Consider the following 22,307-nt stretch of genomic DNA (forward strand, 5'->3'; position numbering starts at 1 on the left):
GCTCGCAAGCGGGTCGATGGTGCCCAAGTGCGCATGCGCACGACGGATGCAGCTCCGTCCTGCGCATGCGCGAGACCCGAATAACGACGGCCAAGCCGTCGTTATGGGTCTCGCACCAAAGGGGGCGTGCTGCCGATGGTGATTGACAGCACGCCCCCTTTGGTGGGCGTGCCGGGGGCGTGGCTGCCCAGACGGAGGCGTTCCCATGGGAACGCCTACCTTCTGGGGCCGACCCCACTGACATCACTAGTGATGTCAGTGGGAGTGCTTTTGGCTCTGATAGAGCCAAAAGCACTCCTGGGCTTGCGGCAGCGAGACCCTACCGAAGGGTCTCGTTGCAAGCCCGATGGTTGCGATGGTCTTGACCATCGCGACCATCATTTTGGCCGCTCGCTATAGCTGTGGGTGGTCACCCACAGCTATGTGAGCGGCCAGGAGGCCGCTCCAAAAGGTAGGAGGGACGGCCCTGATTCAGAACGAGCGCTCTGTCAGAGCGTCCGGCTCTGAATCAGGGTTTCAGTTCGACTTGGAACCCCAAAGTTTAGGTGTGTTTGGTTTTCAGCAAAACCAAACCGCTCATCTCTAATATACAGGTATATATCCACACTGTCCGGCCTCTGTTATTGGTGCATTATGGTTTGGCATATTATCCATCGGGGCATTACCGTGTGACATATTATCAATTGAGGGCATTACTGTGTGGCATATTTTCAATTGGGGCATTACTGTGTGGAATATTATGAGTTGGGAGCACAGATGTGTGGCATTTCAATTGGGGGCACTAATGTGGCATATTATGCATGTCATCACAGTGAGCAAAATTTAAATCTAAATGATTAAAAATATGTTTATTTCAACATATTATTATTAGTTTTAATGTTTCTTAAAATAAGATTTACTCAACAAAAAACCTTTACCTAACTGCTGGGAGGCTGTGAGAAAAAAATGTCCCTCAGTTCAAAATAATTTTCTGGATATAGCACTTCAAGAAAAACATAATTTTGAAAGCTCCTGATTAAGATAGCCAGCTAGTTGCTCATTGTATGTTGCCCAGTCTATGTTTCATTACTGACTTGGAGTAAATAAATTGTGCTGTTGGAAGCAATAAAAGCCACAGTAAATATTTTATCTGTGCACTTAATTACACAACTTTAAAGAAAGAATCTCGGCAATGAGAAAAGCATCGCCTCATTACAGAATTGTACTTGCTCTCAGTTTATACATCTCATTGTCTCCACATAAACAAATCACGTGGATAAACAATACAGACAATTTATTAACAATCCCGCACATCCAAACAGGTATCAAATTCCCAAAAGAAATCTTTTACAAAGTAATAATTTTTCATATGACATCTATTCCTCTTAATAACACTGGGGATGTTACCTTTTACTGTGTTAGAAACTACACTTGCTCTTGGCTAGAATCTTAAATCTTATACACGAGTAACCTACATTTTCTTGGAACCAGTAATCTATATTCTTAGCAGATTATCAGTACTAGAACTCCCCTCGGTGGTGCCTTAGGCAGTTTAAATATTCGTGAACAATATTATTCATGCACATAAACATAGTAGAAAAGACCATCTTGAATTTTAAAGCTAGATAAAGTTAGTGTTAATGTTCTACCAGGATTCAATCTATACATTCTAGCTGTCTCTGCTAATACATTGTACAATATGAACTAGTTGGCACTATTGTATATGTTTTACATCACATTACTACTGTACTTATATCATACTGCCTACTCTGCCGGAATGTCCGGACAAAAAATTTTGTCGAGTTCATACACACTCCCAAATATTAGACCGGACTCATGGGTCTCACTCACTTCTCCAGTGAGGTGGGCAGTCCAAAGGCTTGATGATGTGACTCGCAGTGCATGGCTTTGCCCTCTGATGCCCGAGGCTGCAATTTGTGTCATTGCACACTGAGGGTAGGAACATGATGATGTGATTCATGGCATTCCCCCTGCACTTCCCACTTCTAACTGTGCCCCAAGATCTCTGAGTGGAGCATCTAAATGGGGTGTGACTAAGTTAGTTCCCTTTAAAAAATCTATGTGCCATCGTGAGGTGGGCATGGTGGCATCATCTTGGGGGCATGGCTATACCTCCTTGGCAAACTACCAAGTGAGACTTTGTACACCCCTTTGTGGCAACCCTGACTTTATTACTTAATTATTACTTTATGTTGGCTTTGCGTAGTAGTCGATCTGCTTCTTTCTTGTGGGATTTTGCAGGTAAGTTACACAGCAATCAGCTTTGGTCATATATTTTACTGTGTGACTCTATTTTGCATACATTTGCAGAGGAAAAAAAAATTGCAGAGCCTGATTTTTTAAATGATTTACAAATGTATTTATATAGGAGCAGTTATTTCTGTGTAACAATCATTTACACTCCTCAAAAGGACTAAAGAGCATTTTGCACCAACTAAAACTGAGTACACACTATAGGATATGTTGATTAATGACCATCGTATAGTGTTTACCCCCAATTACACCCAAATCATTGATGAATTGTGTGATCACATCTTCCAAACTGATGTGCTGCATGTCAGATGGGAAGATGCGATGGACGATGTAGTTTAGTTACATTAAGCATGTAACAATACAGTATATTGCTTTGTCTTATGGCGGGTTGTGTGGCATGTACGGTGATGCGATATATGGATACATCCAGGGCTGGCACTAGGCTTCTCTGCACCCAGCACCATCCTGTGCTACTGCCACACCCCTTCCCTCCCCCGCTCCCTCCCCCTGAGCATTTACCCAATAATGCCAGGGGGTGGGTGTAGGGTGGGATTTTCCATAGCCAGATGGTGGTGAGTGCCTCTGTTCAGACAGGACGCAGGGCTGTGCCCTTCAGGCTACGGCGCTCTGGGTGATGGCCCTGCTAGCCCATGCCTTGAGCCACCACTGGATACATCGCATTGTAGTGTCGCTGAAGTATGTATCCAGCTTAAGAGTTGGAGATCTTTGGTTCTCACCCTATAGAGGGAACTTTTGAGACTCTATGGGGCATATTCAATAGGCTGCGAGAATAGCAAAAAACCCGCACCTGCAAGGTTTTTCCTGCAGGTGCAGGTTTTTTGCTATTCTATTAGGTGCGTGTTTTTTTATTAAACACGCGTCAGGAGGTTCTTTCCACGCACCTCTTGAGCAAGCGTGATTTTTCCTAAAGTCGTTGATTTTAGGTTAAATCACCGACACTTGCTCTGACACCCCCGCAGTATCCCCCCTAAGGACTAATTAAGCAATTGGATGTATCCAATTAGATTAATTAGTCCTTAATTACTTTCCTCCAGCAGCGCTGTCATCTTCATCCTGCGTGGGGAGCCGGCTCTTCTGCAGCAGTGGTGAGTATATGAGAGTGTGTGGTGTATGTAAGTGTGTATGAGTGTGTGTGTGCATGAGTGTGTGTGTCCCAGTTCAGTGTGCCCCTGCAGTGCTAGTGTGGCCCCCCGGAATGGGCACTAGGAGAACTACATCTCCCAGCAGCAATTGTTTCTCCCACCAGCCACCTCTCCAGTAAGAAACGAGAGGGGAGGCCGTCGGGAGCCATGGAGACTACTGGAGACTCCCGGAAAGGTAAGTGGTGGGGTTTTCTTTCAGCAAAACATACACGCCACAGGGTGTTCAGAACTGAAAACCCCACGACCAGTATTTTTGGAATTGAATACCGCAGGTATCGGGAGCGCGCGTACCCGCGGTATTTCTAAATTGGGCTCGAGGTTTTTACCTCACAAAACCTCACGCCCAATTGGATATGCCCCTAAGTTGCAATTCGTAAAGAAAATTTCTCCTTGTACTCCAAGTATATCTGCAAGTTATAATACACTTGTACCCTCATGCTATAAACACAGCTAAACAGAACAGAATTTTAGGAGTAAATAAGTGAAAAATTGATTTTAATGACAGGGACTGTATGACAGGTCTGACAATCAGGTCACTCAAGAAACTGATTCTGGGACCCAACGTGTTACTAACCCACAGGTTATGCACCTTAAGTGATATATTGTATAACATCTTAAGGGATCTTGTAGGATAGAAGGTTCATCACAATATCTGGTGACATCCAGAAATGAAATGCTAAATAATGTATTTATAGAAATGTGCATAAATGCTTCTGATAAAAGAAACAGCATATTATTAAAGGAAACAAAATAAAGTTTCACTTTCAATTGTCCCCTGGTTGTTCTCATCTTAACTTCCAGCACAATTATATATTACAGCATCTGACAGCACACTTACTCCTACAGTATGGCTTGCAGCCACATAGCTGTATGTACACTATAGCTAAACTTTGCAGGAACAAGCAAACACAGGGATTGGAAAAAAGCCCTTAAGGCAGCTGTCACATGTAATTGTTACTGTTATTTTTACTATGCGGTTCAATTACATAGTGTAGATAGGAATCAAAATATATCTCATTCATACGTTTATAAAAAAAAAAAAAGGTAATTGCATTTGATATTTACACAAGCACCTCTATTATTATTAGCAAAGTCATTATTACAGTGAACATGTCATTTGCAAACATGTATGTTATAAAGGAATTCATTAAAATCAAATATAGAGTATGTAGCTGTGCTTGTGAATATATGAATATCTCTCATACACAATGAGATCAGCAGTTCCAAGGACAGACAGGTAACATGAAAAATGTTTTATTTAAAAAAATTGCATATTTTAAAGAGTTTGTATCTTGCTGCCTCGGACACAAGGTGGCTGCCTAAGGTGACAAGGAGCAGACCCTGGTACTTAAAACTACAGTAAGGACTCCGCCATGTACAGTACAGTATCTCAGAATCATTTTGTGCCATTGATTATTGAGCATCTTCTAGTTTATTTAGAACTCCCATATGACCAGTTTTTCTTACTGGAAATGAGTTAAACTGAATATGTTTTTTTCCTAGAATGTAGATAATTATTTAATTCCATACAAGGGTAGATATGGTCACTTGTCTACACACATATGTGTACAAATCAGTGAGACATAACTGTGATGTATAGTACATAGGGCTGGTTTATAATCGCACATTAGAACAGGTAATTCATCATCCCTTGGCATTTTTCTCAGGTCCCAATCCCTTTGAGATGTGCATAAGGGTTGGTAATCATTTTAAGCCCACAAACGCTGTGACTTGAATTTCATTGTGTGTGTGGACACCTTACCAGCATTAGTGACAGTGACTTCCCAATGTTGTTTTTCTAACACAGTGAAAAGGAATCACAGGATAGATTGAATTAACTCTATGAATGTCAGATCACAAAGGTGTCCTTGTTTTAAAATATGGGACCCTTAAGTATTCACGATGGCATTTTGTTCTTGTCTTTGGCTGTAGCTGTCCATATGATGAGTTATTGTCCCATCTGTGTCGTGGTAATTGCAGAAGAAGAATTACACACAAAAGCTGGTGCAGACTGTCTGCAGGACCTCTGAACATTCATAATTTTGGCAATTGCTTACTTTTGTAAATGTAACTTTTAGGAATCTTTAACAGATATGGCAGAAAAAAAGAACAATCTAAGGAATGTCCTACAGGAATTATCCTCTCATTATTGCAGATGTTCAGGAAAGTGTTAAAAAAACACAGTTTGATGGCAATGATTAAAATATTAAAGGCATGAGTTTTAGGGGAATAAAGGGTGGGGAGGGGGTGCAAAGTTTATTATATATATAATAAACAAGTACTGTTACGTCTACATGAAAAGTAGGTGAGCAGTAAAAGATTTTGATACTCTTTCAGCACATGGTGAACTGTTTAGTTTGGTTAGTTGCCGGTTTGTTAGTGCAATTGCTGATCATTTACATTTCAGCACCCAGGACAGTGACTGACTACTCAGCTTGTAGGTTGCTAGAACAAAACTCCCACTTAGGGCCGTATTCAATTAGAAGTGAAAAGCCAAGATCCGCGAAAAAGAATCGCCGATTGCGGCTTTTCGCCAGTCGGAAACTTATCTCCGTATTCAATTACAAATACTTTTCGCGTACGCGGAAAGTCAATGCAATGTAATACGCGTAAAAGATTCGCCTCTGAATAGCAGGAGAAAAAAAGTGCATTTCTTTTATTTTGGGGTGCAAAGGTGGGGAAACCACTCAGAACTCTTGGAACAGCCCCCCAAAGGGCAACTGTGTCAAAAAATTCCTAAACAAAAGTGAGTAACACCCCTAAAAAGTAGTTTGCATTTGGGGGTGAAAAAGTACAAAGTGGGGGTACAAACATAAAAAGTACTGAAATACACTTTTTGGGGGTCTGTAAGTATGGGTGAGGAGTTTTTTTTATTGCAGGTGCTTGCTTCAGGTGCGTGTTTTACGTTTTTTAAAACTTCAATTTAGCGACTTTAAAATATGCTTGCACCCATTTTCAAGTATCCCAAATTTGACAGGACTACTTATTTTCTCCAAAAAAAACTGCTTAATGCCATGCTTCACTACTTGTGCAAAAATGCTAATTAGAAGCAATTGACACAACTTAAGTACCCCAAATAGCTTTATTAGGGCTATTCGGGCTCATCTATATTGATCCCCAATGTTAGTGCATCTTTTTGGGGGTGACAGGCTGGTTTCTCCAATTCTGTCAGCACTTTTTGCCTGTTTCACATTCGCCGGGACGCGTTTTTGCTTCTTTTGGAATTGTATACGGCGAATAGCGGGGACGCGCACAATAAGTTTCTGCGGCCAAAAGACGCGATGTAGGCAAAAAGTCCGGCAGGCGGAACTTTATCGTGGGTGTGAAACTAATTGAATACGGCCCAAAGTAGGAAACTTGCAGTGTGCATCACAGCTACATATAAACAATATTACCTGGTGCACACCCTCATTAAGCAAGCTCCTGGTCTGTCTGAGCAAACATTGCGCACAATGGGTCTGATTCAGTACGGATCACAATCCGATTGCAAAAGTGATTCCGCATGCAGTCTCATTGCAAAGATATGCTAATCCTTTGCGATCGCTATGCCGTCATAGCACAACATAAGGACGCCCACCTTACCTTACACACATCCGTAATACTTCGGTAACATCGAGTACAATCTCACCCTCATGCACACTTGCACAAGCTCTGACCTTACTCAGGAATTGATAACCTCATCGCATGCAGTGAGTACACAAGCTGCGTATGGCATCGCGGTGGCTAATTTATGCACGCCCCTGCAACGGTGTTCAAATCCACTTGCACACCTGCATTTTGCCGACCATCCCTCCATCACCAACCCCTGTCAATCACTTTGTGATGGGTCTGTGTAGCCACTGCGATCGCAGTCCCGATCCCAGTGGAGTGTATGCGCACTGCAAAGCATACGCATGCGCAGAACGCAACAAGCAGCCGATTGCATGCGTAATTGCAGTTGCGTTCCTTGCTGAATCGGGCCCATTGCTTGTACATTTTGTTCTGTGGACCCACATTAGCAATCTAAAAAAAAAACAATTCACAGATTCTGTGTTTTTTCCCCGCATTAAAGATTCTCCAAAGCACCACTCTGCGCTCATACATTACAGACATTTTTCAGTGATTTGCAGATCATTTTCAGCAGATCACAGATCAGCCAATCATGAAAGGCTCATCATTTTACTAATAACGGTCACCAAATTGGCTGATCATCTCCATACACTACCAATCTAAAGTCCTGCTTGATGCCTGAAATTCTACATGTTGGACAACCAGATACAGCAACTCCAATCACTTTTTGATTGGAATTGGCAATTGGTGAACCCCATACATTGTAAATTTTTTTGAGACAATCATCTGCAAAAGGCAAAATTGCCCCAAATAAGCACAGATGTATGGGGACCTTAAGGTAAACACAGCACCACAAGGCACTTTCCACATTTAGACCATGTTCACCATGTGAACATGGTAAATGGTGACTTCTGCCTGACTAGCAAATATAACATTATTCCATATTCCAAATATAACCATATTCCATAAGAATGGTTAGGCCAGGCAACACCATCCCTAAAGAGGCTATGTCATGAGAATACACTAGCATCACTTTAAATTCTTTAAACTTCTCCTTTTTCCTTCTAAATTACTTGTTGCTTACCCGTACATTCCTGGTCACCTGGCATCCATACACTGCCAATCACTATATCATCATTTACGAGGGTGTACATTCAGGCACATGCTTATGATGTCATCAGGTCTATGTAGAGTGACACTGCTCTTTCACCACTGTCTGAATAACAGGTCCTGAACCTTTGTGTAACAACATGGCCTGTCGACTGTTTGTGACCCTGATCCTCTATTGTGTTTTGCCTTAGTTGCCCTTGACCTCAGACTGGATTCTGAACTTGGGCTTCCTATCCTGAACTTTGGCTGAATCCACCTTTTGTGTGTCTATCAGCAGTCACCTAGTAAGACCAGCCTGGGGGCTTAAAGGCTTGTGTGGGTTTAGTTATCAAGTGTATGCAGGAGGAAGCACCCTGCAATTGGTCCGTGTGTTACTGTGTGCTTCCTTAGACAGTGGCTCTATGCAGGGCTGTAGAGAGCCTGGCCAAACCCAGGTACTGACAAGGGGCATGGCTTAATGTAAGGAGGCATGGCAACATCCCCTTAAAAAAAAAAATATCTGCGGCTTTGCGAGGCGATGTCTCTCGCTCCACAGGGGGGGGGTGTCGTTCTGCCCCTCAGCCAGGGGCAGATCCAGGGGGGGCATGATCAATATGATCGATCTCCCCCCTCCTATCAAGTGCAGGCAGGGGAGACTGGAATTCATGTTTCATCAAGTATGTATATAAGGAATTTGTTTATTAGTGATAGTGGTTATTTAATTAGATTAAGTTATTCTGGTGTGACAACTCAGTTCAGTAAACCTGACACAATCCCCTAACAGTTCTGAGAACAGAAATAAACTGAAAAAAAACAAAAACAAAGTGAAATGTTACTTACCTCATCCACATTTTCAAAGGCATTGATGACATCATACGGCAAACAAGACAAAAGATCGATGACAAACCATGTCTTCAAGTAGTTCATGCGTATTAGCTTTGGGTCAGAAATGACCTCACCAGCAGGTCCAACAAAGGTAGTGTGAAAATTGAGCACAATGTCCACCAAAAATATTACATCCACGATGCTGTCCAGGACCAGCCACGCAACATTGTTCTGTTTGGTTTTGAAGGACACATTGTAAGGGACCAGAATAGCAGTGTAAAAAGTTAATATCAAGATGACCCAGTCCCAGGTGGTTTTGAAAACACAGTAATGAAGAATGATATGTGGTGGGGTCTTCGGTGCTTCTTGTTTGTATTGCGGAAGAATTTCAGAACCCAATTGCAACACCTAGAACATACACAGAACAATTAATTATTTGAAATTGCTAAGAAAAATGAAATCATCGTGACAGTTGTAATATCACTATAGATTATTAATAATAGTTGCTTTGTAAGAGTCATCTTAGCCATATATGCCAAATACATTCTACAGATGTTGTAGTGCCACATGTGACTATTAGGTGAAAATATTTTCCATCTGTTCTAGTTACTGATTACCGTCAATGTCCCCCCTAAACTCAATATAGATACATAAAGGGGTAGTACATTAAATCTCTAAGGCTCACAAATAATTGTGTAATTATTTTGCAGACTCCTCGTTAACGGAAATACCAATTGGTTGAGTCTGATCACTGAGATCAAAGTGGTAACCTGTGTAGGAACCACATGAACCTGAGTTTCACGTCAATGTTGGTGGAATCAATTATTTTCATACACTGGCGCATTTCCTAACAATAAAAAAATTTGCACAAAACCATAACAACCAATCAGATACTTGCTTTCATTGTGTAACTAGATAGAAGAAAGGTAATTACTGATTGGTTAATATGGCTAAGTACAAATTTTGTAATTAATTGAAAGGCAGCTAAACGATCTCCCTGAATTACTCTCACATCCCCATGTGCATCCTTTATCTTGTACACTTAACTGAGCAAATGGAACTGCACTTAAGCTAGTGACAAATGCAGTATTGAAGGTAATGCTAGAATTAAGGTACATTGTGCATTTGCTGCATAAATTGGCAAACTCCTTCCCTGTAACTTGTTTTTGCAATTATGCCACCTAGATTGGACCATTAATGGAACTTATTGTCATGCATCCACAATACCTTGGTCACACAATATCCAAAGCAAACAATGGCTCCTTCACAGAAGACAGCATCTTGCTGCAGAAAGCCATTAGCGGGACTGCATACAGCCAGGCAAAAACGATGGAAAATCAGTTGCATGACAGAAGACAAATGATTTTAACTGGATAGTGCTGCGCTCAGTCTGGTATTTAATTATCACCAACATGGGTTACTCTACATTATCTACGGCCACTTATAGAACAACAAATTGTTCTATAACATATCGCATCTCTTTGGCAGTAAAACCCAGTAGTGTATCTTCATTGCAGCATATATTTACTATGCTGTTTTGATTCTTTAATAATTGGCTGCAGATTAATTGATCTATAAAAGCATTATAAGGTTCCCCCATACAGGAATATATTACAAGCTGTATATTTCCAATTACCTCTCTCAGTAATGACCACTATTAAGAATGCTTGGTAATTATTTATAAATGCTCATGTATGTCAATAAGAGGTAAATTTACTAAAGTGAGAATTTTTAGAAGTGAGTTTTAGAAGTGATGTTGCCCATAGGAACCAATCAGATTCTACTTAACATTTATCTAGCACCTTCTAGAAGATAATAGCTAGAATCTGATTGGTTGCTATGGGCAACATCTCTTTTAAAACTCACTTCTAAAAACTCTCACTTTAGTAAATGTACCCCTAAGTGTGCAGTGGGGAATTAATATCCTTAACAATCAATCATAATCTTAATCATACAAATAGTAATGTATAGGATAAAAAGGTGTTATATCTTGTTCGTAATGTATTAAAGTGTACATAGATAGGTATAATTATGTTGTTTGGTCAGTGCCACATAATACAAAGATATTGAAAACAAAATATTGTACTAGACAAATAAACATGTACATACATACAGGATATGTAGTACATTGAAAATTGAAAGAGGAAGCGCCATTATATTCTCATATTTGTTTCTTTGTTCTGTCATAATCTTAGATGGGATGAAGTCAGGATTCCGACCGTCAGAATGCCGACGGTCACAATCCCGACAATAAGTATTAGGGTTAGGATTATGTTTAGGGTTAGGCACTAGGGGGAGGGTTAGGCTGCAGGAAGGGTGGGTTAGGGTTAGGCACTAGGGGGAGGGTTAGGGTTAGGCTGCGGGAGGGGTGGGTTAGTGTTAGGGGAGAGGGTTAGGCTGCGGGAGGGGTGGGTTAGGGTTATGCACTAGGGGGAGGGTTAGGGTTAGGCTGCGGGAGGGGTGGGTTCGGGTTAGACCGTGATACAGGACAGTTAGGGTTACGCTGTAGGAGGGGTGGGTTAGGGTAAGGGTTAAAATACTTACTAAAATCCGTTGGCATTTTGACCATCGGGATGCCGCTGACGGGATTCTGACCATCGGCACTGTGACCATCGGGATCCCGTACTCAACCTTTTTTAGATGCATATTTTTAGTTATCAATGCAGTATTTAAATCATATTCTTCATACACTCTCAAAATAAACCTTAATTTAACTTTCTTAGTTCTAACATTAGTTCAAGGGGCTTATGTAATAGTTTCCAAAATGAAGAAAGCAGTGTGATTTCTGCAAGTTCTCCACTAAATTTAAAGCGGCATTCAGTTATAAGGCTAAACGAGCCATGTATCTATAACGGCAAACTCGCCAAAATCACACCGGTTCCTTCATCTCGGAACAAAATACATAAGACCCCAAGCATTAAATCTAAACCTACCCCAAACTTTTTCCATACACATAACACCACTCGACATCTGTGATCTAAATGAATGTCTAATACTCTGAACTCTGAAATCTAGCAAGTTAAATGTATTAAACTTTTTATAGTGAGGTATATCTGACATTACAATTTTCAGGGAACCCTGCTCTTTCCGCTATCTAAATCTCAGTCTGTGGTTACCCACTTGCTTACATTATGAGACTCAGCCTGTCAGATACAGCCTAATCCATTAACATAACAAAGGACTGGGGAGGTCACTGGTACCACAAGGGCAGCTCACCTCCTGCTAGGTGATGAGTTTGATGATTTGATTGGTTTCCATTTGTGCTATACCCAGGCCTGGCGACATGGGGGTACAAAGGGGACACTTGTACTGGGACCAGAGTTTCCAAGGGCCCCCATGACCTCAGGGATCTTGGAAGCCCAGTTTTTGTGTCCCCCTTGCCTCTTCTGCTGCCAGCAATGCGGGGCACAGGTAGAGGGAGGGAGGCTGCCTGCCTGGTGCAGCACGTGACATCATGGTGTCGCTCCGCTGGATCAGAGAGGAGCCAGGTCCGAGCCGCAGGTGAGGAACAGTACAGCAAGCAGCAGTTAGGTGTTAGCTGGGCTGGGGGGAGATACAGGTTGGGTGGTGGGGGCTGTAGATGAAGGGCGGGGAGAGGGAGGGAGCGGGTGACAGAGCTGAAGACAGTACTGGGAATACACGGGTTGGGTTGAGGCTGAGAGACACACGGGCTGGGGAATGAAGGTGAGAGACACAGGGGCTGGGGAATGAAGATGAGAAACAGGGCGTGGAATGAGGCTGAGAGACACAGTGGAGAAGGTGAAGCTGAGAGACACAGGGTGGGGAGGGATGAAACTGAGAGATATGTGGAGGAATAATGATGCTGAGACACAGGGGAGATTAGTGGATGGCTGGAGATGGAGAGACACAGGGGGATGAGACTAGAGACAGGGATATATCTGGTGAGACACAGGTGAGGATGAGCAGGGGCGCCGAGAGGGAGCGGGTACTAATTACCCGGTCTTGTTGGAGAGGCACGGCGGGGGCCCAAGTCCGACACTGCCCACCCCTCCCTCTCATCTGTCAGCAGCCCAGCACACTCTGCTGTGTGTTGGGCTGCAGTGGGAAGAGGGAGACTGCTACCGCTGAGCTGCAGCTGTCTCCTCTCCTCTGCCTGTGGGGAGGAGTGATCACACTGATCTCCCCCCCTGTATTTACAGTAGTATTTTTTCCTAAGGGGGCGTGGCCACACCTCCCACGATTTGGTCACTTCCTATGAGTACCCGGGCCTGAGGCGGCTCTTGGTGGACATGAGGATGAAGCTGGAGAGACAAGGGCTGAGGCTAGTGCAACACAGACGAGGATAAGGTTGAGAGACACTGTTGGGGATGAGGCTGGAGAGACACAGGGGATGAACCAATGGCCGACCTCCATGTACCTACTGGAAGGGGATAGGGGGCCCCAGAAACATGAGTGTGATGGGCCCTAAAATTTCTGTTGCTAGCCCTGTCTATACCCACCTATTTCAAAGCATTGCAAAAGAGCAGGACTTGAATATTGTCTATATGATAATGAGCTATGGTCTCTCCTGAGACTCATATGCACAGTTGGTTTGTGTGCAATCTAATTAGGAAAATATGTTTTGTTTTAGTCTTTTACTGCTCCCTGCAGAGTTGCTAGTACCCCACTGTGTATTGCAAATGGGTAGTATGAGGCCCAAAAATATTGTCTTTGCTATGAACCCTCTTAAGCAGTGGTTCCCAAACTTTCTTGAATCACGACGCTCTAGACCTGTGTTTCCCAAACTCATTTCTCAGGGAGCACTAACAGTGTATGTTTTCCAGGTCTCCTCACAGAATCACAAGTGAAATAATTAGCTCCACCTGTGAATCTTTTAAAATGTGTCAGCCAGTAATGAATACACCTGTGCACCAACTAGGGAAAATGGAAACTGTGCACTGTTAGTGGTCCCTGAGAAATGAGTTTGGGAAACACTGGTCTAGACTATCAGAGTTCTTTTCATGGCACCCCTAGACCATTGAGTGATTCAGAAATTAAATTAAGTAAACTGGTCTCACCTGTCATCCTTAGCTTCAGTTATGTGGTGGTGGAGAGGGTTGCGCATTTGTGTATCCACATATGTTATGATTGGCAACCAACGGAACTGACTTTTCCTTATTTCATTGATTAGAAATAGATTTGGCCCTGGACCTCTCACCCATGGCACCCCTGCAAGTGGGCACCTAGTTTGGGAACCACTGCTCTAAAGTCTTAACGTAGCCATGATCACCCACTCAATGCTGTCTTATCTCTATGTTGCTGACCTGTGTAGATTTTGGAGTACTTTTGGAATTATGTGCATTTTGTTACCTTAATACAAACATTTTCAGACTATTTAGTCAACTTATTTGAAGACCCTCTTATACTGTAGGTCCCAAGTTGACATTATTTAACATATTTAAAACAAGGAAAGCATCCTTTGATCACATACAGCCATTAATAAAATTATACATAAAGTATTATAAGTATTATATTTTTATCTCTACAGTGGGCCCTTTTAATGGGCCTAATGGAAGACCATGCATATCCCAGTCCCATTTCAAGTAATTGTTCATGTTACAATCTGTTTGCACAATTCCTGCCAGCATTCACAGTTTGACATTCAGGACAAAATTCAGGCCACATTCTCAGATTGGAAAGCTATACTCGCAAATGTCAGCCACTGAGCTCAAATTGTGTGATGGGGGGGACAGAGCGGAACTCTTTACATTTTCTGGCCCTGTCATTTCTATTTAAGCAGCTGTTTAATACTATAGTATATAATATGTATATAATATGTAGCTGTGCCACTGGTAATTGTTTCATAGAAATATATTTAGGTTCAATTTAGTATTCATTAAGATTTTAAAAGCTGTTGAATCTCTTGTACGCAACCTATGTTGTAACATTCAGGGAGAATCGGGGAAAGACAGAAAATGTAACAGGAAGGTCCTTGGAGGCTTGAACACATGTCATTTCCATTGCACTATTCAGCATTAATGTAATCTCTGAGAGAAGACAAGGTCCATCAGATACACTACAGGAAGGGATCTGGCAATTCACAAGGGTAACAGATGTCAACTAGTTGAAATGACATTTTAAACATTAAACTGTGCTCTTTCTGTGCTATTTGTTTGAGGTTTCATCACTGCAGTTTTTCAAATTCATGGTTATCTAAAACAAGTCATCTGAAATAGAAACAAATACACCTGATGCAGCTTTTCCTAAAGAAAGATAAATACAGCTTTAATACACCTGGGTTCCTCATCGTGTATTTACAATTTTTTTTTTTTCTCTGTCTGCCTGTATGTAGCCACTTGTCATTCTTCTACAGGGCAACCCGCTTCTCATCATGCTACCCTGTGCTAAAAGCTAACCCAAGGTTAAAAAGAACTACACACGATACTACTACTACTATACTACTACTACTACTACTATACTATTACTACTACTACTACTATTACTACAACTATACTACTACTATACTATTACTACAACTATACTACTACTACTATACTATTACTACTACTATACTATTACTACTTCTATACTTCTACTACTATACTATTACTACTACTATACTACTACTACTATACTATTACTACAACTATACTACTACTATACTATTACTACAACTATACTACTACTACTATACTATTACTACTTCTATACTTCTACTACTATACTATTACTACTACTATACTACTACTACTATTCTATTACTACTACTATACTACTAATACTATATTACGCAGGGCCATAGGACAAAGGGCGCTATTCAGGCCTCTCAATTTTCTGTTTATTATCATTCTCACTTGTAGCTTCCCATTTATTTCATCCCTAGCATTTCCTGGTGTCCCCTATCTCTTCCCTGGCCCTTCCCCAGGAGGCCATTCCCCTTATTTGGGAACATTATGTACCTATTTGAAAAATTGAGGGAGGGAGGGGTGCCAATGCTCTTTCTGGCACATGGCACCAAAAAGTCTAGTTACGGCTATACTACTACTATAAATACTATACTACTGCTACACTACTACTACTAACCAGCAGGGCTGCCATTAGGGGAGTACACCCGGTACTAATGTACCAACCCGGGGCAAGAGAGAGGCCTGCAGAATGCAGATGACCCCGCCTTTGAATGTCTACCTGTGAGTAAAAAGCAGATTGTTGTTAGGATAAGCTGTACGCTGTGGGCCCCCTCTCAGTGTCAGTGTTAAGACTACTGACTAGCGGGAGCTGCCGGGCCCCTTCTCATTGGAGGGCAAAGCAGAGGCTGCAGACGTGTCCCATACTTGTCATCTGCAGGGCAGATGAGACGAGTTAAATACCCTCTCCCCACCCCAAGTCCCCGCACCCTTCTGCTTTGCCCATCCTCCCGAGCAAAGTGAGTGTGAAGTCCCCTCTCCCAGCCCCGAGTCCCCACCTCCTCCTGCTTTGCCCATCCTCCCGAGCAACCTGAGTGTGAAGTCCCCTCTCCCCACCCCCTCCTGCTTTGCCCATCCTCCCAAGCAAGCTAAGTGTGAAGTCCCCCCCCTGCCCCGAGTCCCCGCCCCCTCCTACTTGCCCATGCTCTTGAGCAAGCAGAGTGTGAAGTCCCCTCTCCCTGCCTCCTACCAGTCCCCACCACAAGGCCCCACCACCTCCTGCTCTGCCTGGACTGCCCTTCCCTTCCTTCTCCCCAACAGGCAGGTTCTGGTGTGTGTGGGAAGACAGTGGGCAATGCTGCAAACACAGGTAAGTACCTAAGGATGGCACTGTATTCATTCTATGGGGGGTGTAATTTACACCTCTAAACCTAAGTTGGTGAAGGGGGTGAGGCAGCTTGAGAGGTGTAAATTATCAAGGGGGGTGTAAACATCAACATATTATTTGGTAGGGGAGGTAGGTTGGGGGGTGTAGTAATGTATTGTGGGTTTTGTTTACTAATTGTTAAGGCACGTGCATGACTCTTTAGAGTATAGTCCTGCAAAAACCTTGAGGGCTGGAATTCTTGGCTGGATGCAGCCGTGAAACAGCTTTGAGAGCTGGATGTAACTTGGCTAGATAGGCCTGAGGGCCGTGTATACCTTGGCTAGCTGTGGCCAGTGGGCCATAGAATATGAAGCAGCCTTTGGGCCATGCAGCAGCCTTGATAGCTGGTATACCTTGGCTAGCTGTGGCCGGTGGGCCGTAGCATGAAGTGGCCTTTGGGCCGAGCAGCAGCCTTGAGGGCTGGTATACCTTGGCTAGCTGTTCCCAGTGGGCCATAGAATAAGAAGTGGTCTTTGGGCCGTGCAGCAGCCTTGAGGGATGAAATAACTTGGCAAGATGCAGCAGCAGAAGGGCAGTGCAATAATAAGGCACTGGTGTTGGTACGCAGGATTGCGCACTGAAGTCACTGTAATGCGGCTTGTGCCACCAAGTTGACACAAGCAGCTGACGCGATAATGTGGCCTGTGCCACCGGGTTGACACAAGCAGCTGATACTGTAGTGCATATTTCGAACAGGGAGTACTGTCTGTGCTGCCTGGATGGCACAAACGGCAGAGGACAGATTTGCGGACCGTGCCACCTGGATGACACTAACGGCAGCTAGATAATATGCAAACCGTGCCGCCTGGATAACACAAGTGGCAGAATAACAATATAGAAGGCAGGAAAAGTGGAGCTTGACTGGGTGACAGGAGACAAAGCCAGAACAGGAAACATGAAAACTCTATCACCGGCATCGGAGCAGTATTCGCACCAGCAGGATATAGATGCAGGAGTCAATCTGGAGTAATCCCAGAGATTACATACCTGTATGGCTTTATCTTCTGGAACAGACAACGCATATAATCTGCCCTTAGGAAGCCTGGCACCCGGTATCAAATCGATAGTGCAGTTGAAAGGACGGTGAGGCAGCAGAACGTCAGCCTTCTTTTTAGAAAAAACCTTGGCCAAATCACAGTAAAATTCAGGAATAGATGAGGACACAGCTGAGACAATGGCAGCAATACAAACAGGACAGGACAGACATCTGGAGAAGCAGGTCAGTACCCACTCAAGAATTACACCAGTTTGCCACTGGATCATGGATTGTGTTTTTTCAGCCAAGGTAACACCAGGACGACTGGGGCCAGTGGACACTGGAGAAGTAGGAACGACAATTCCTCCTGATGCAGAGCTCCAATGGCAAATTGTAATGAAGGGGTCTGGCTGACTACAGGAAGTTTGGAAAGATTTGACCCGTCCAGACCAATAACTGACACAGGTGTGGATAAGATCTCAGGCTTCAGGCCCAAGGTCTTAAAAAAGATTATGTCCATAAAATTCTCCGCAGCTCTGCTATCAATGAACGCAGGAACAGAGACTTGATCGTTGGATAAAGTGATGACTGCAGTAATAAGGGCTGAATTTTCCGGTGAGATGGATGCAAGGCCTAGATGTACCTCCCCTAGCTCATCTAGACCTTGCCTTTTCCTGATTTCAATGGGCAAAGCTGGGCCACATGTCCTCTACTGCTGCAGTAAAAGCACAGACCCAACAAACATCTCCTCCATTTCTCTTCAGCTGGAAGATGAAACGCTCCTAGTTGCATCAGTTCCTCAGATTCGGGCAGAGCTACCCATAACAGAGATCGCGAAGGCAGGGAAGGCAATTTCTTTTCAACTCTGTGCTCTCGGAGCCGCTGCTCGATGTGAATAACCAGGTTCATGAGGTCATACAGGGAATTCGGGGCAGGATACTGGACTAAGATATCCTTAATTTCCTCTGACAGTCTGCAAAGAAACTGACTATGCAATGCTGGGTCATTCCAGCCGGAATCGACAGCCCATCTCCGGAACTCTACAGTAGTCCTCAGTGGCTTTGTTCTCCTGTTTCAGGGACCTGAGACTAGCCTCTGCCATAGCCACTATATCCGAGTCATAGAGGAGATCCAATGTGGCAAAGAATGATTCAACTGTCAGTAGTGCAGGGCTAGTTGAGGGGAGACCAAAGGCCCAGGGTTGCGGATCACCCTGTAATAATGAGATAATTATCCCTACTTGTTGAGCTTCAGAACCCGAGGACCTGGGTCGGAGCCTAAAGTAGAGCTTGCAGCTCTCTTTGAAATGTAAAAAATCCTTACTGTTACCTGAGAACCAATCAGGCAGATTTAACTTAGTTCTACTACAGTAGGGACTGTAGGGCCTCGAGTTTCTTCGACCCGGAGGGAAAGTTATTGAACTTTCTGCGTTACAACCTGGATCTGCGCAGCCAGAATTTGAGCAGGATCTTGACCAGGCTCCATGATAGGATCAACTATACCCTAAGAAAATATGTGTTGGCCGGTGATAATGTTAAGGCATGACTCTTTAGAGTGTAGTCCTGCAACAACCTTGAGGCCTGAACTTCTGGCTGGATGAATTTTTTCTATTACTAATAGATGTGATTCTTCACAAGAATTATTTCCTCTTTGAGAATACTTTCCACTTACAATTACAAGGCACGGCGATGGGGTCAAACATGGCCCCTAATTATGCCAACATTTACATGTACGATTATGCATCTATACATATTTTCAAAAACATAAATTTTTCGAAATGTATTATTTTTTATGTTAGATTTATTGACAATATTTTCTTTTTGTGGACTGGTGGAGAGGAAGAACTTGGAGAGTTTATAGCTAAATTGAACAATATTGTTAGCAAAATATGCTTTACATGCTCTAGCAGCCCTTGTACCCTGAACTTTCTTGATGTTGCAATCTCAATTGTGAATGATAAATTTGAGACTAACATCTATAAAAAAACCTACGGATTTAAACACAATCCTGATTGCTGAGAGTTTCCAACCCAAATCCCTTAAGAAAGGCTTGCCTTTTTCCCAACTGATCCGAGTGGCTAGGATTACCTCGAACAGAGAGAATCTACCCAAGGCCCTAAGGAAGATGGGTGACAACTTTATTAAACGTGGATATGACAAACGTGCGGTCGATGCAGCTATTTTACGATGCTTGGAGATGGACAGAGACTCATTACTTATGCCAAAACCTGCGGAGACTACAATTAATCGAGTGGTTTTTCCAACTACGTTCTTCATTTCCTCACAAAAGATAAGGGATTCAATACTTTGCCATTGACATATTATTAAGACAGATCCTATTCTTAAAGTGTCTTGTCAGAATAATCCACTCTTTGCATATAAAAAAAGTAGTAACTTAAAAGACCTGGTGACGAATGCAGATGTGAGTATTAGACAGCACAATGAGAACTGGCTTACACCTAAAAATGGTTCTTTCTGCTGTAGAGGCAGTGTGAATTGCCATTATCTTCTCACAGGTGAAACTTTTGTACACCCATCTATTGGACTACACCACCGATTGGGGCACCGTATGACCTGTGAGAGTAGATATGTTGTCTACCTCATTACCTGCCCTTGCCATCTGTTATACATTGGCAAGACTACTCAAATGCTGAAAGAGCGCATAGCTATGCATCGTTCCTCAATTAATAAAACGTCTACTTTAATTGATCATACCACACCTCCGGTTCCGAGACACTTTCACGCTATGGGCCACACCATTAGTGACTTTCGGTTTATGCCACTGGATCAGATCAAACCTCTTAAAAGAGGAGGAGATAGGGGGAAACTTCTCATGCAGAGAGAATGTAAATTTATCTACAAATTTGAAACATAATGACCAAAAGGGCTCAATGAAGAGATCTCTTTTGGGGTCTTTTTATAATCTCTATCTAAACATTGACTGTTGACGTATAAAAGAATTATATTGTCGTATACATGGTAGTGGATGCTGTGTTTTACAGTTTTTGTTAATTTATAGTTATCTTTTGGTTAGTGGATGATTTTTTGATTATTTCTACATATATTATTTTTTGGTATTATTTTTTATTCTTTATTTTAGTGGTAGCACACGTCCTTTTGTTTTCTATGTGGTCAATTTTTTATTTTAGTTATTTAGATACTACTATGTGGATATAAATAGATCATTTATGTTTATGATTTCATTTAAAAACTTTGGTGGTTAGGTATTCTTTATTATTGTCTTGACATGTCCATATTACTAGAGGGGCGCCAGCCAAACTTTCAAGCAGGCACTCACGGTGTGGGTTAGAAATGTATCAGATGAGAGTTTATTTCTGTTGCCTAGGCTACCGCCATGACACAGTACTGAACCCGAGCCTCACGCCAGCGCTGATCCCAGTGCCACATTCGGATCTGGGCGGGATGACGTCAGCAATGCGACACAACGTTTTCATGCTGGGGTCCGAGGAGACACTTCCGGGACGCATTGTCTCATGGACCATGGCTCAGGTGAGTGTCTACTTTGATTCTCAGGTTGGCGCCCTTTCTAGTATTTATACAGTAGTGCATTTGAGGGTGTCGGGCCGACACCACTCACTGCATTTTAAGTCACCAGGCTATAGATGAGTATACTACCATTTGTTATTGGTCCACGCTATTCATTTACAATACACTCCAAGTGTTTATTCTGGACCGTTCAACTAGTACCATTGCCGTTTTCATTAGAAGTGACATGCTCTTTGTGGATTGCTACATACTGTATTTTTATATAATACACTATGACTATCATGTCTTTTTTGCATCTTAAGAAGTGTGCTGGTCTTTTCTTCTGTGCGCAAGCACTGGATACTTATATATATATATATATATATATATACATATACACAGTATATGGATGTAGTCATATTGCTGGTGGACGGAATGCCGGGCGTCCAAATCCCACTACCCGGCAATATGCAGATGCTGATATCCCAAAGGTGAACAGGATACTGACGTCAGCATTTCGAAGAGCAGGAATCCCGATCATCTGAGTTAGATTTAGGCACCCCGGGGGTCGGTTAGGGTTAGGCACCCCAGGGGAGGGTTGGGGTAGGGGGAGGTTAGGGTTAGGCACCACTGGGGGGAGGTTAGGGCTAAGCACCCCCCAGGAGGGTTAAGTATAGGGTGCGGGAAGGGGGGGTTAGGATTAGGACCCCAGGGGGAGGTTAGGGTTAGGCCCCCCTGAGGAGGTTAAGGTTAGGCAGCCCCAAGGGAGGGTTAGGAGGGGGTAAGGGGGAGGTTAGGGTACTTACCTACTGCTGTCGGGATTCTGAACCATGGGTCAGGATTTTGATGCCTATCTTTAGTCCCATCTTGGTATTTAGATGCCGGGATTTAGACAGACGGCCTCCTGGCTGATGGCATTTTGACTGTATCTCCCTTGTATGTATATATATATATATATATATATAAAATATATACACACACAGACAGACACAGTATATTTATATATATATATATATGTTTATGTGTGTGTGGGGGGGGATGCTTTGGGCAGTGGTGCACTTCCAGGTGCTGGCGGCCCCATCCCCTATGCTTGATATCATGATGTTATGCACCTAGGGAGTGGGGGTGTCACGTCATTCTGGAGCCTTTTTACGCATTTAATATGGCTGTTTCTCAATTTAAAGGGTTATTAACAGC

General features: G+C 43.0%; 1 protein-coding gene across 2 annotated transcripts in view; it reads right to left on the reverse strand.

The window, feature by feature from the left end:
- KCNH1 (potassium voltage-gated channel subfamily H member 1) overlaps positions 1 to 22,307 on the reverse strand; it is a 541,044-nt gene that overhangs the window by 452,064 nt on the left and 66,673 nt on the right. For both annotated transcript variants that reach the window (XM_088477543.1, XM_088477542.1), the window contains one exon: positions 8,895 to 9,287. In XM_088477543.1, coding sequence (XP_088333669.1) covers positions 8,895 to 9,287 — 393 coding nt within the window. The remainder of the gene's footprint in view (positions 1 to 8,894; positions 9,288 to 22,307) is intronic.

The sequence above is a fragment of the Taudactylus pleione genome, unplaced genomic scaffold (genome assembly GCF_031769625.1).
Source record: "Taudactylus pleione unplaced genomic scaffold, aTauple2 ptg000201l, whole genome shotgun sequence".
NCBI classification, from domain to species: Eukaryota; Metazoa; Chordata; class Amphibia; order Anura; family Myobatrachidae; genus Taudactylus; species Taudactylus pleione.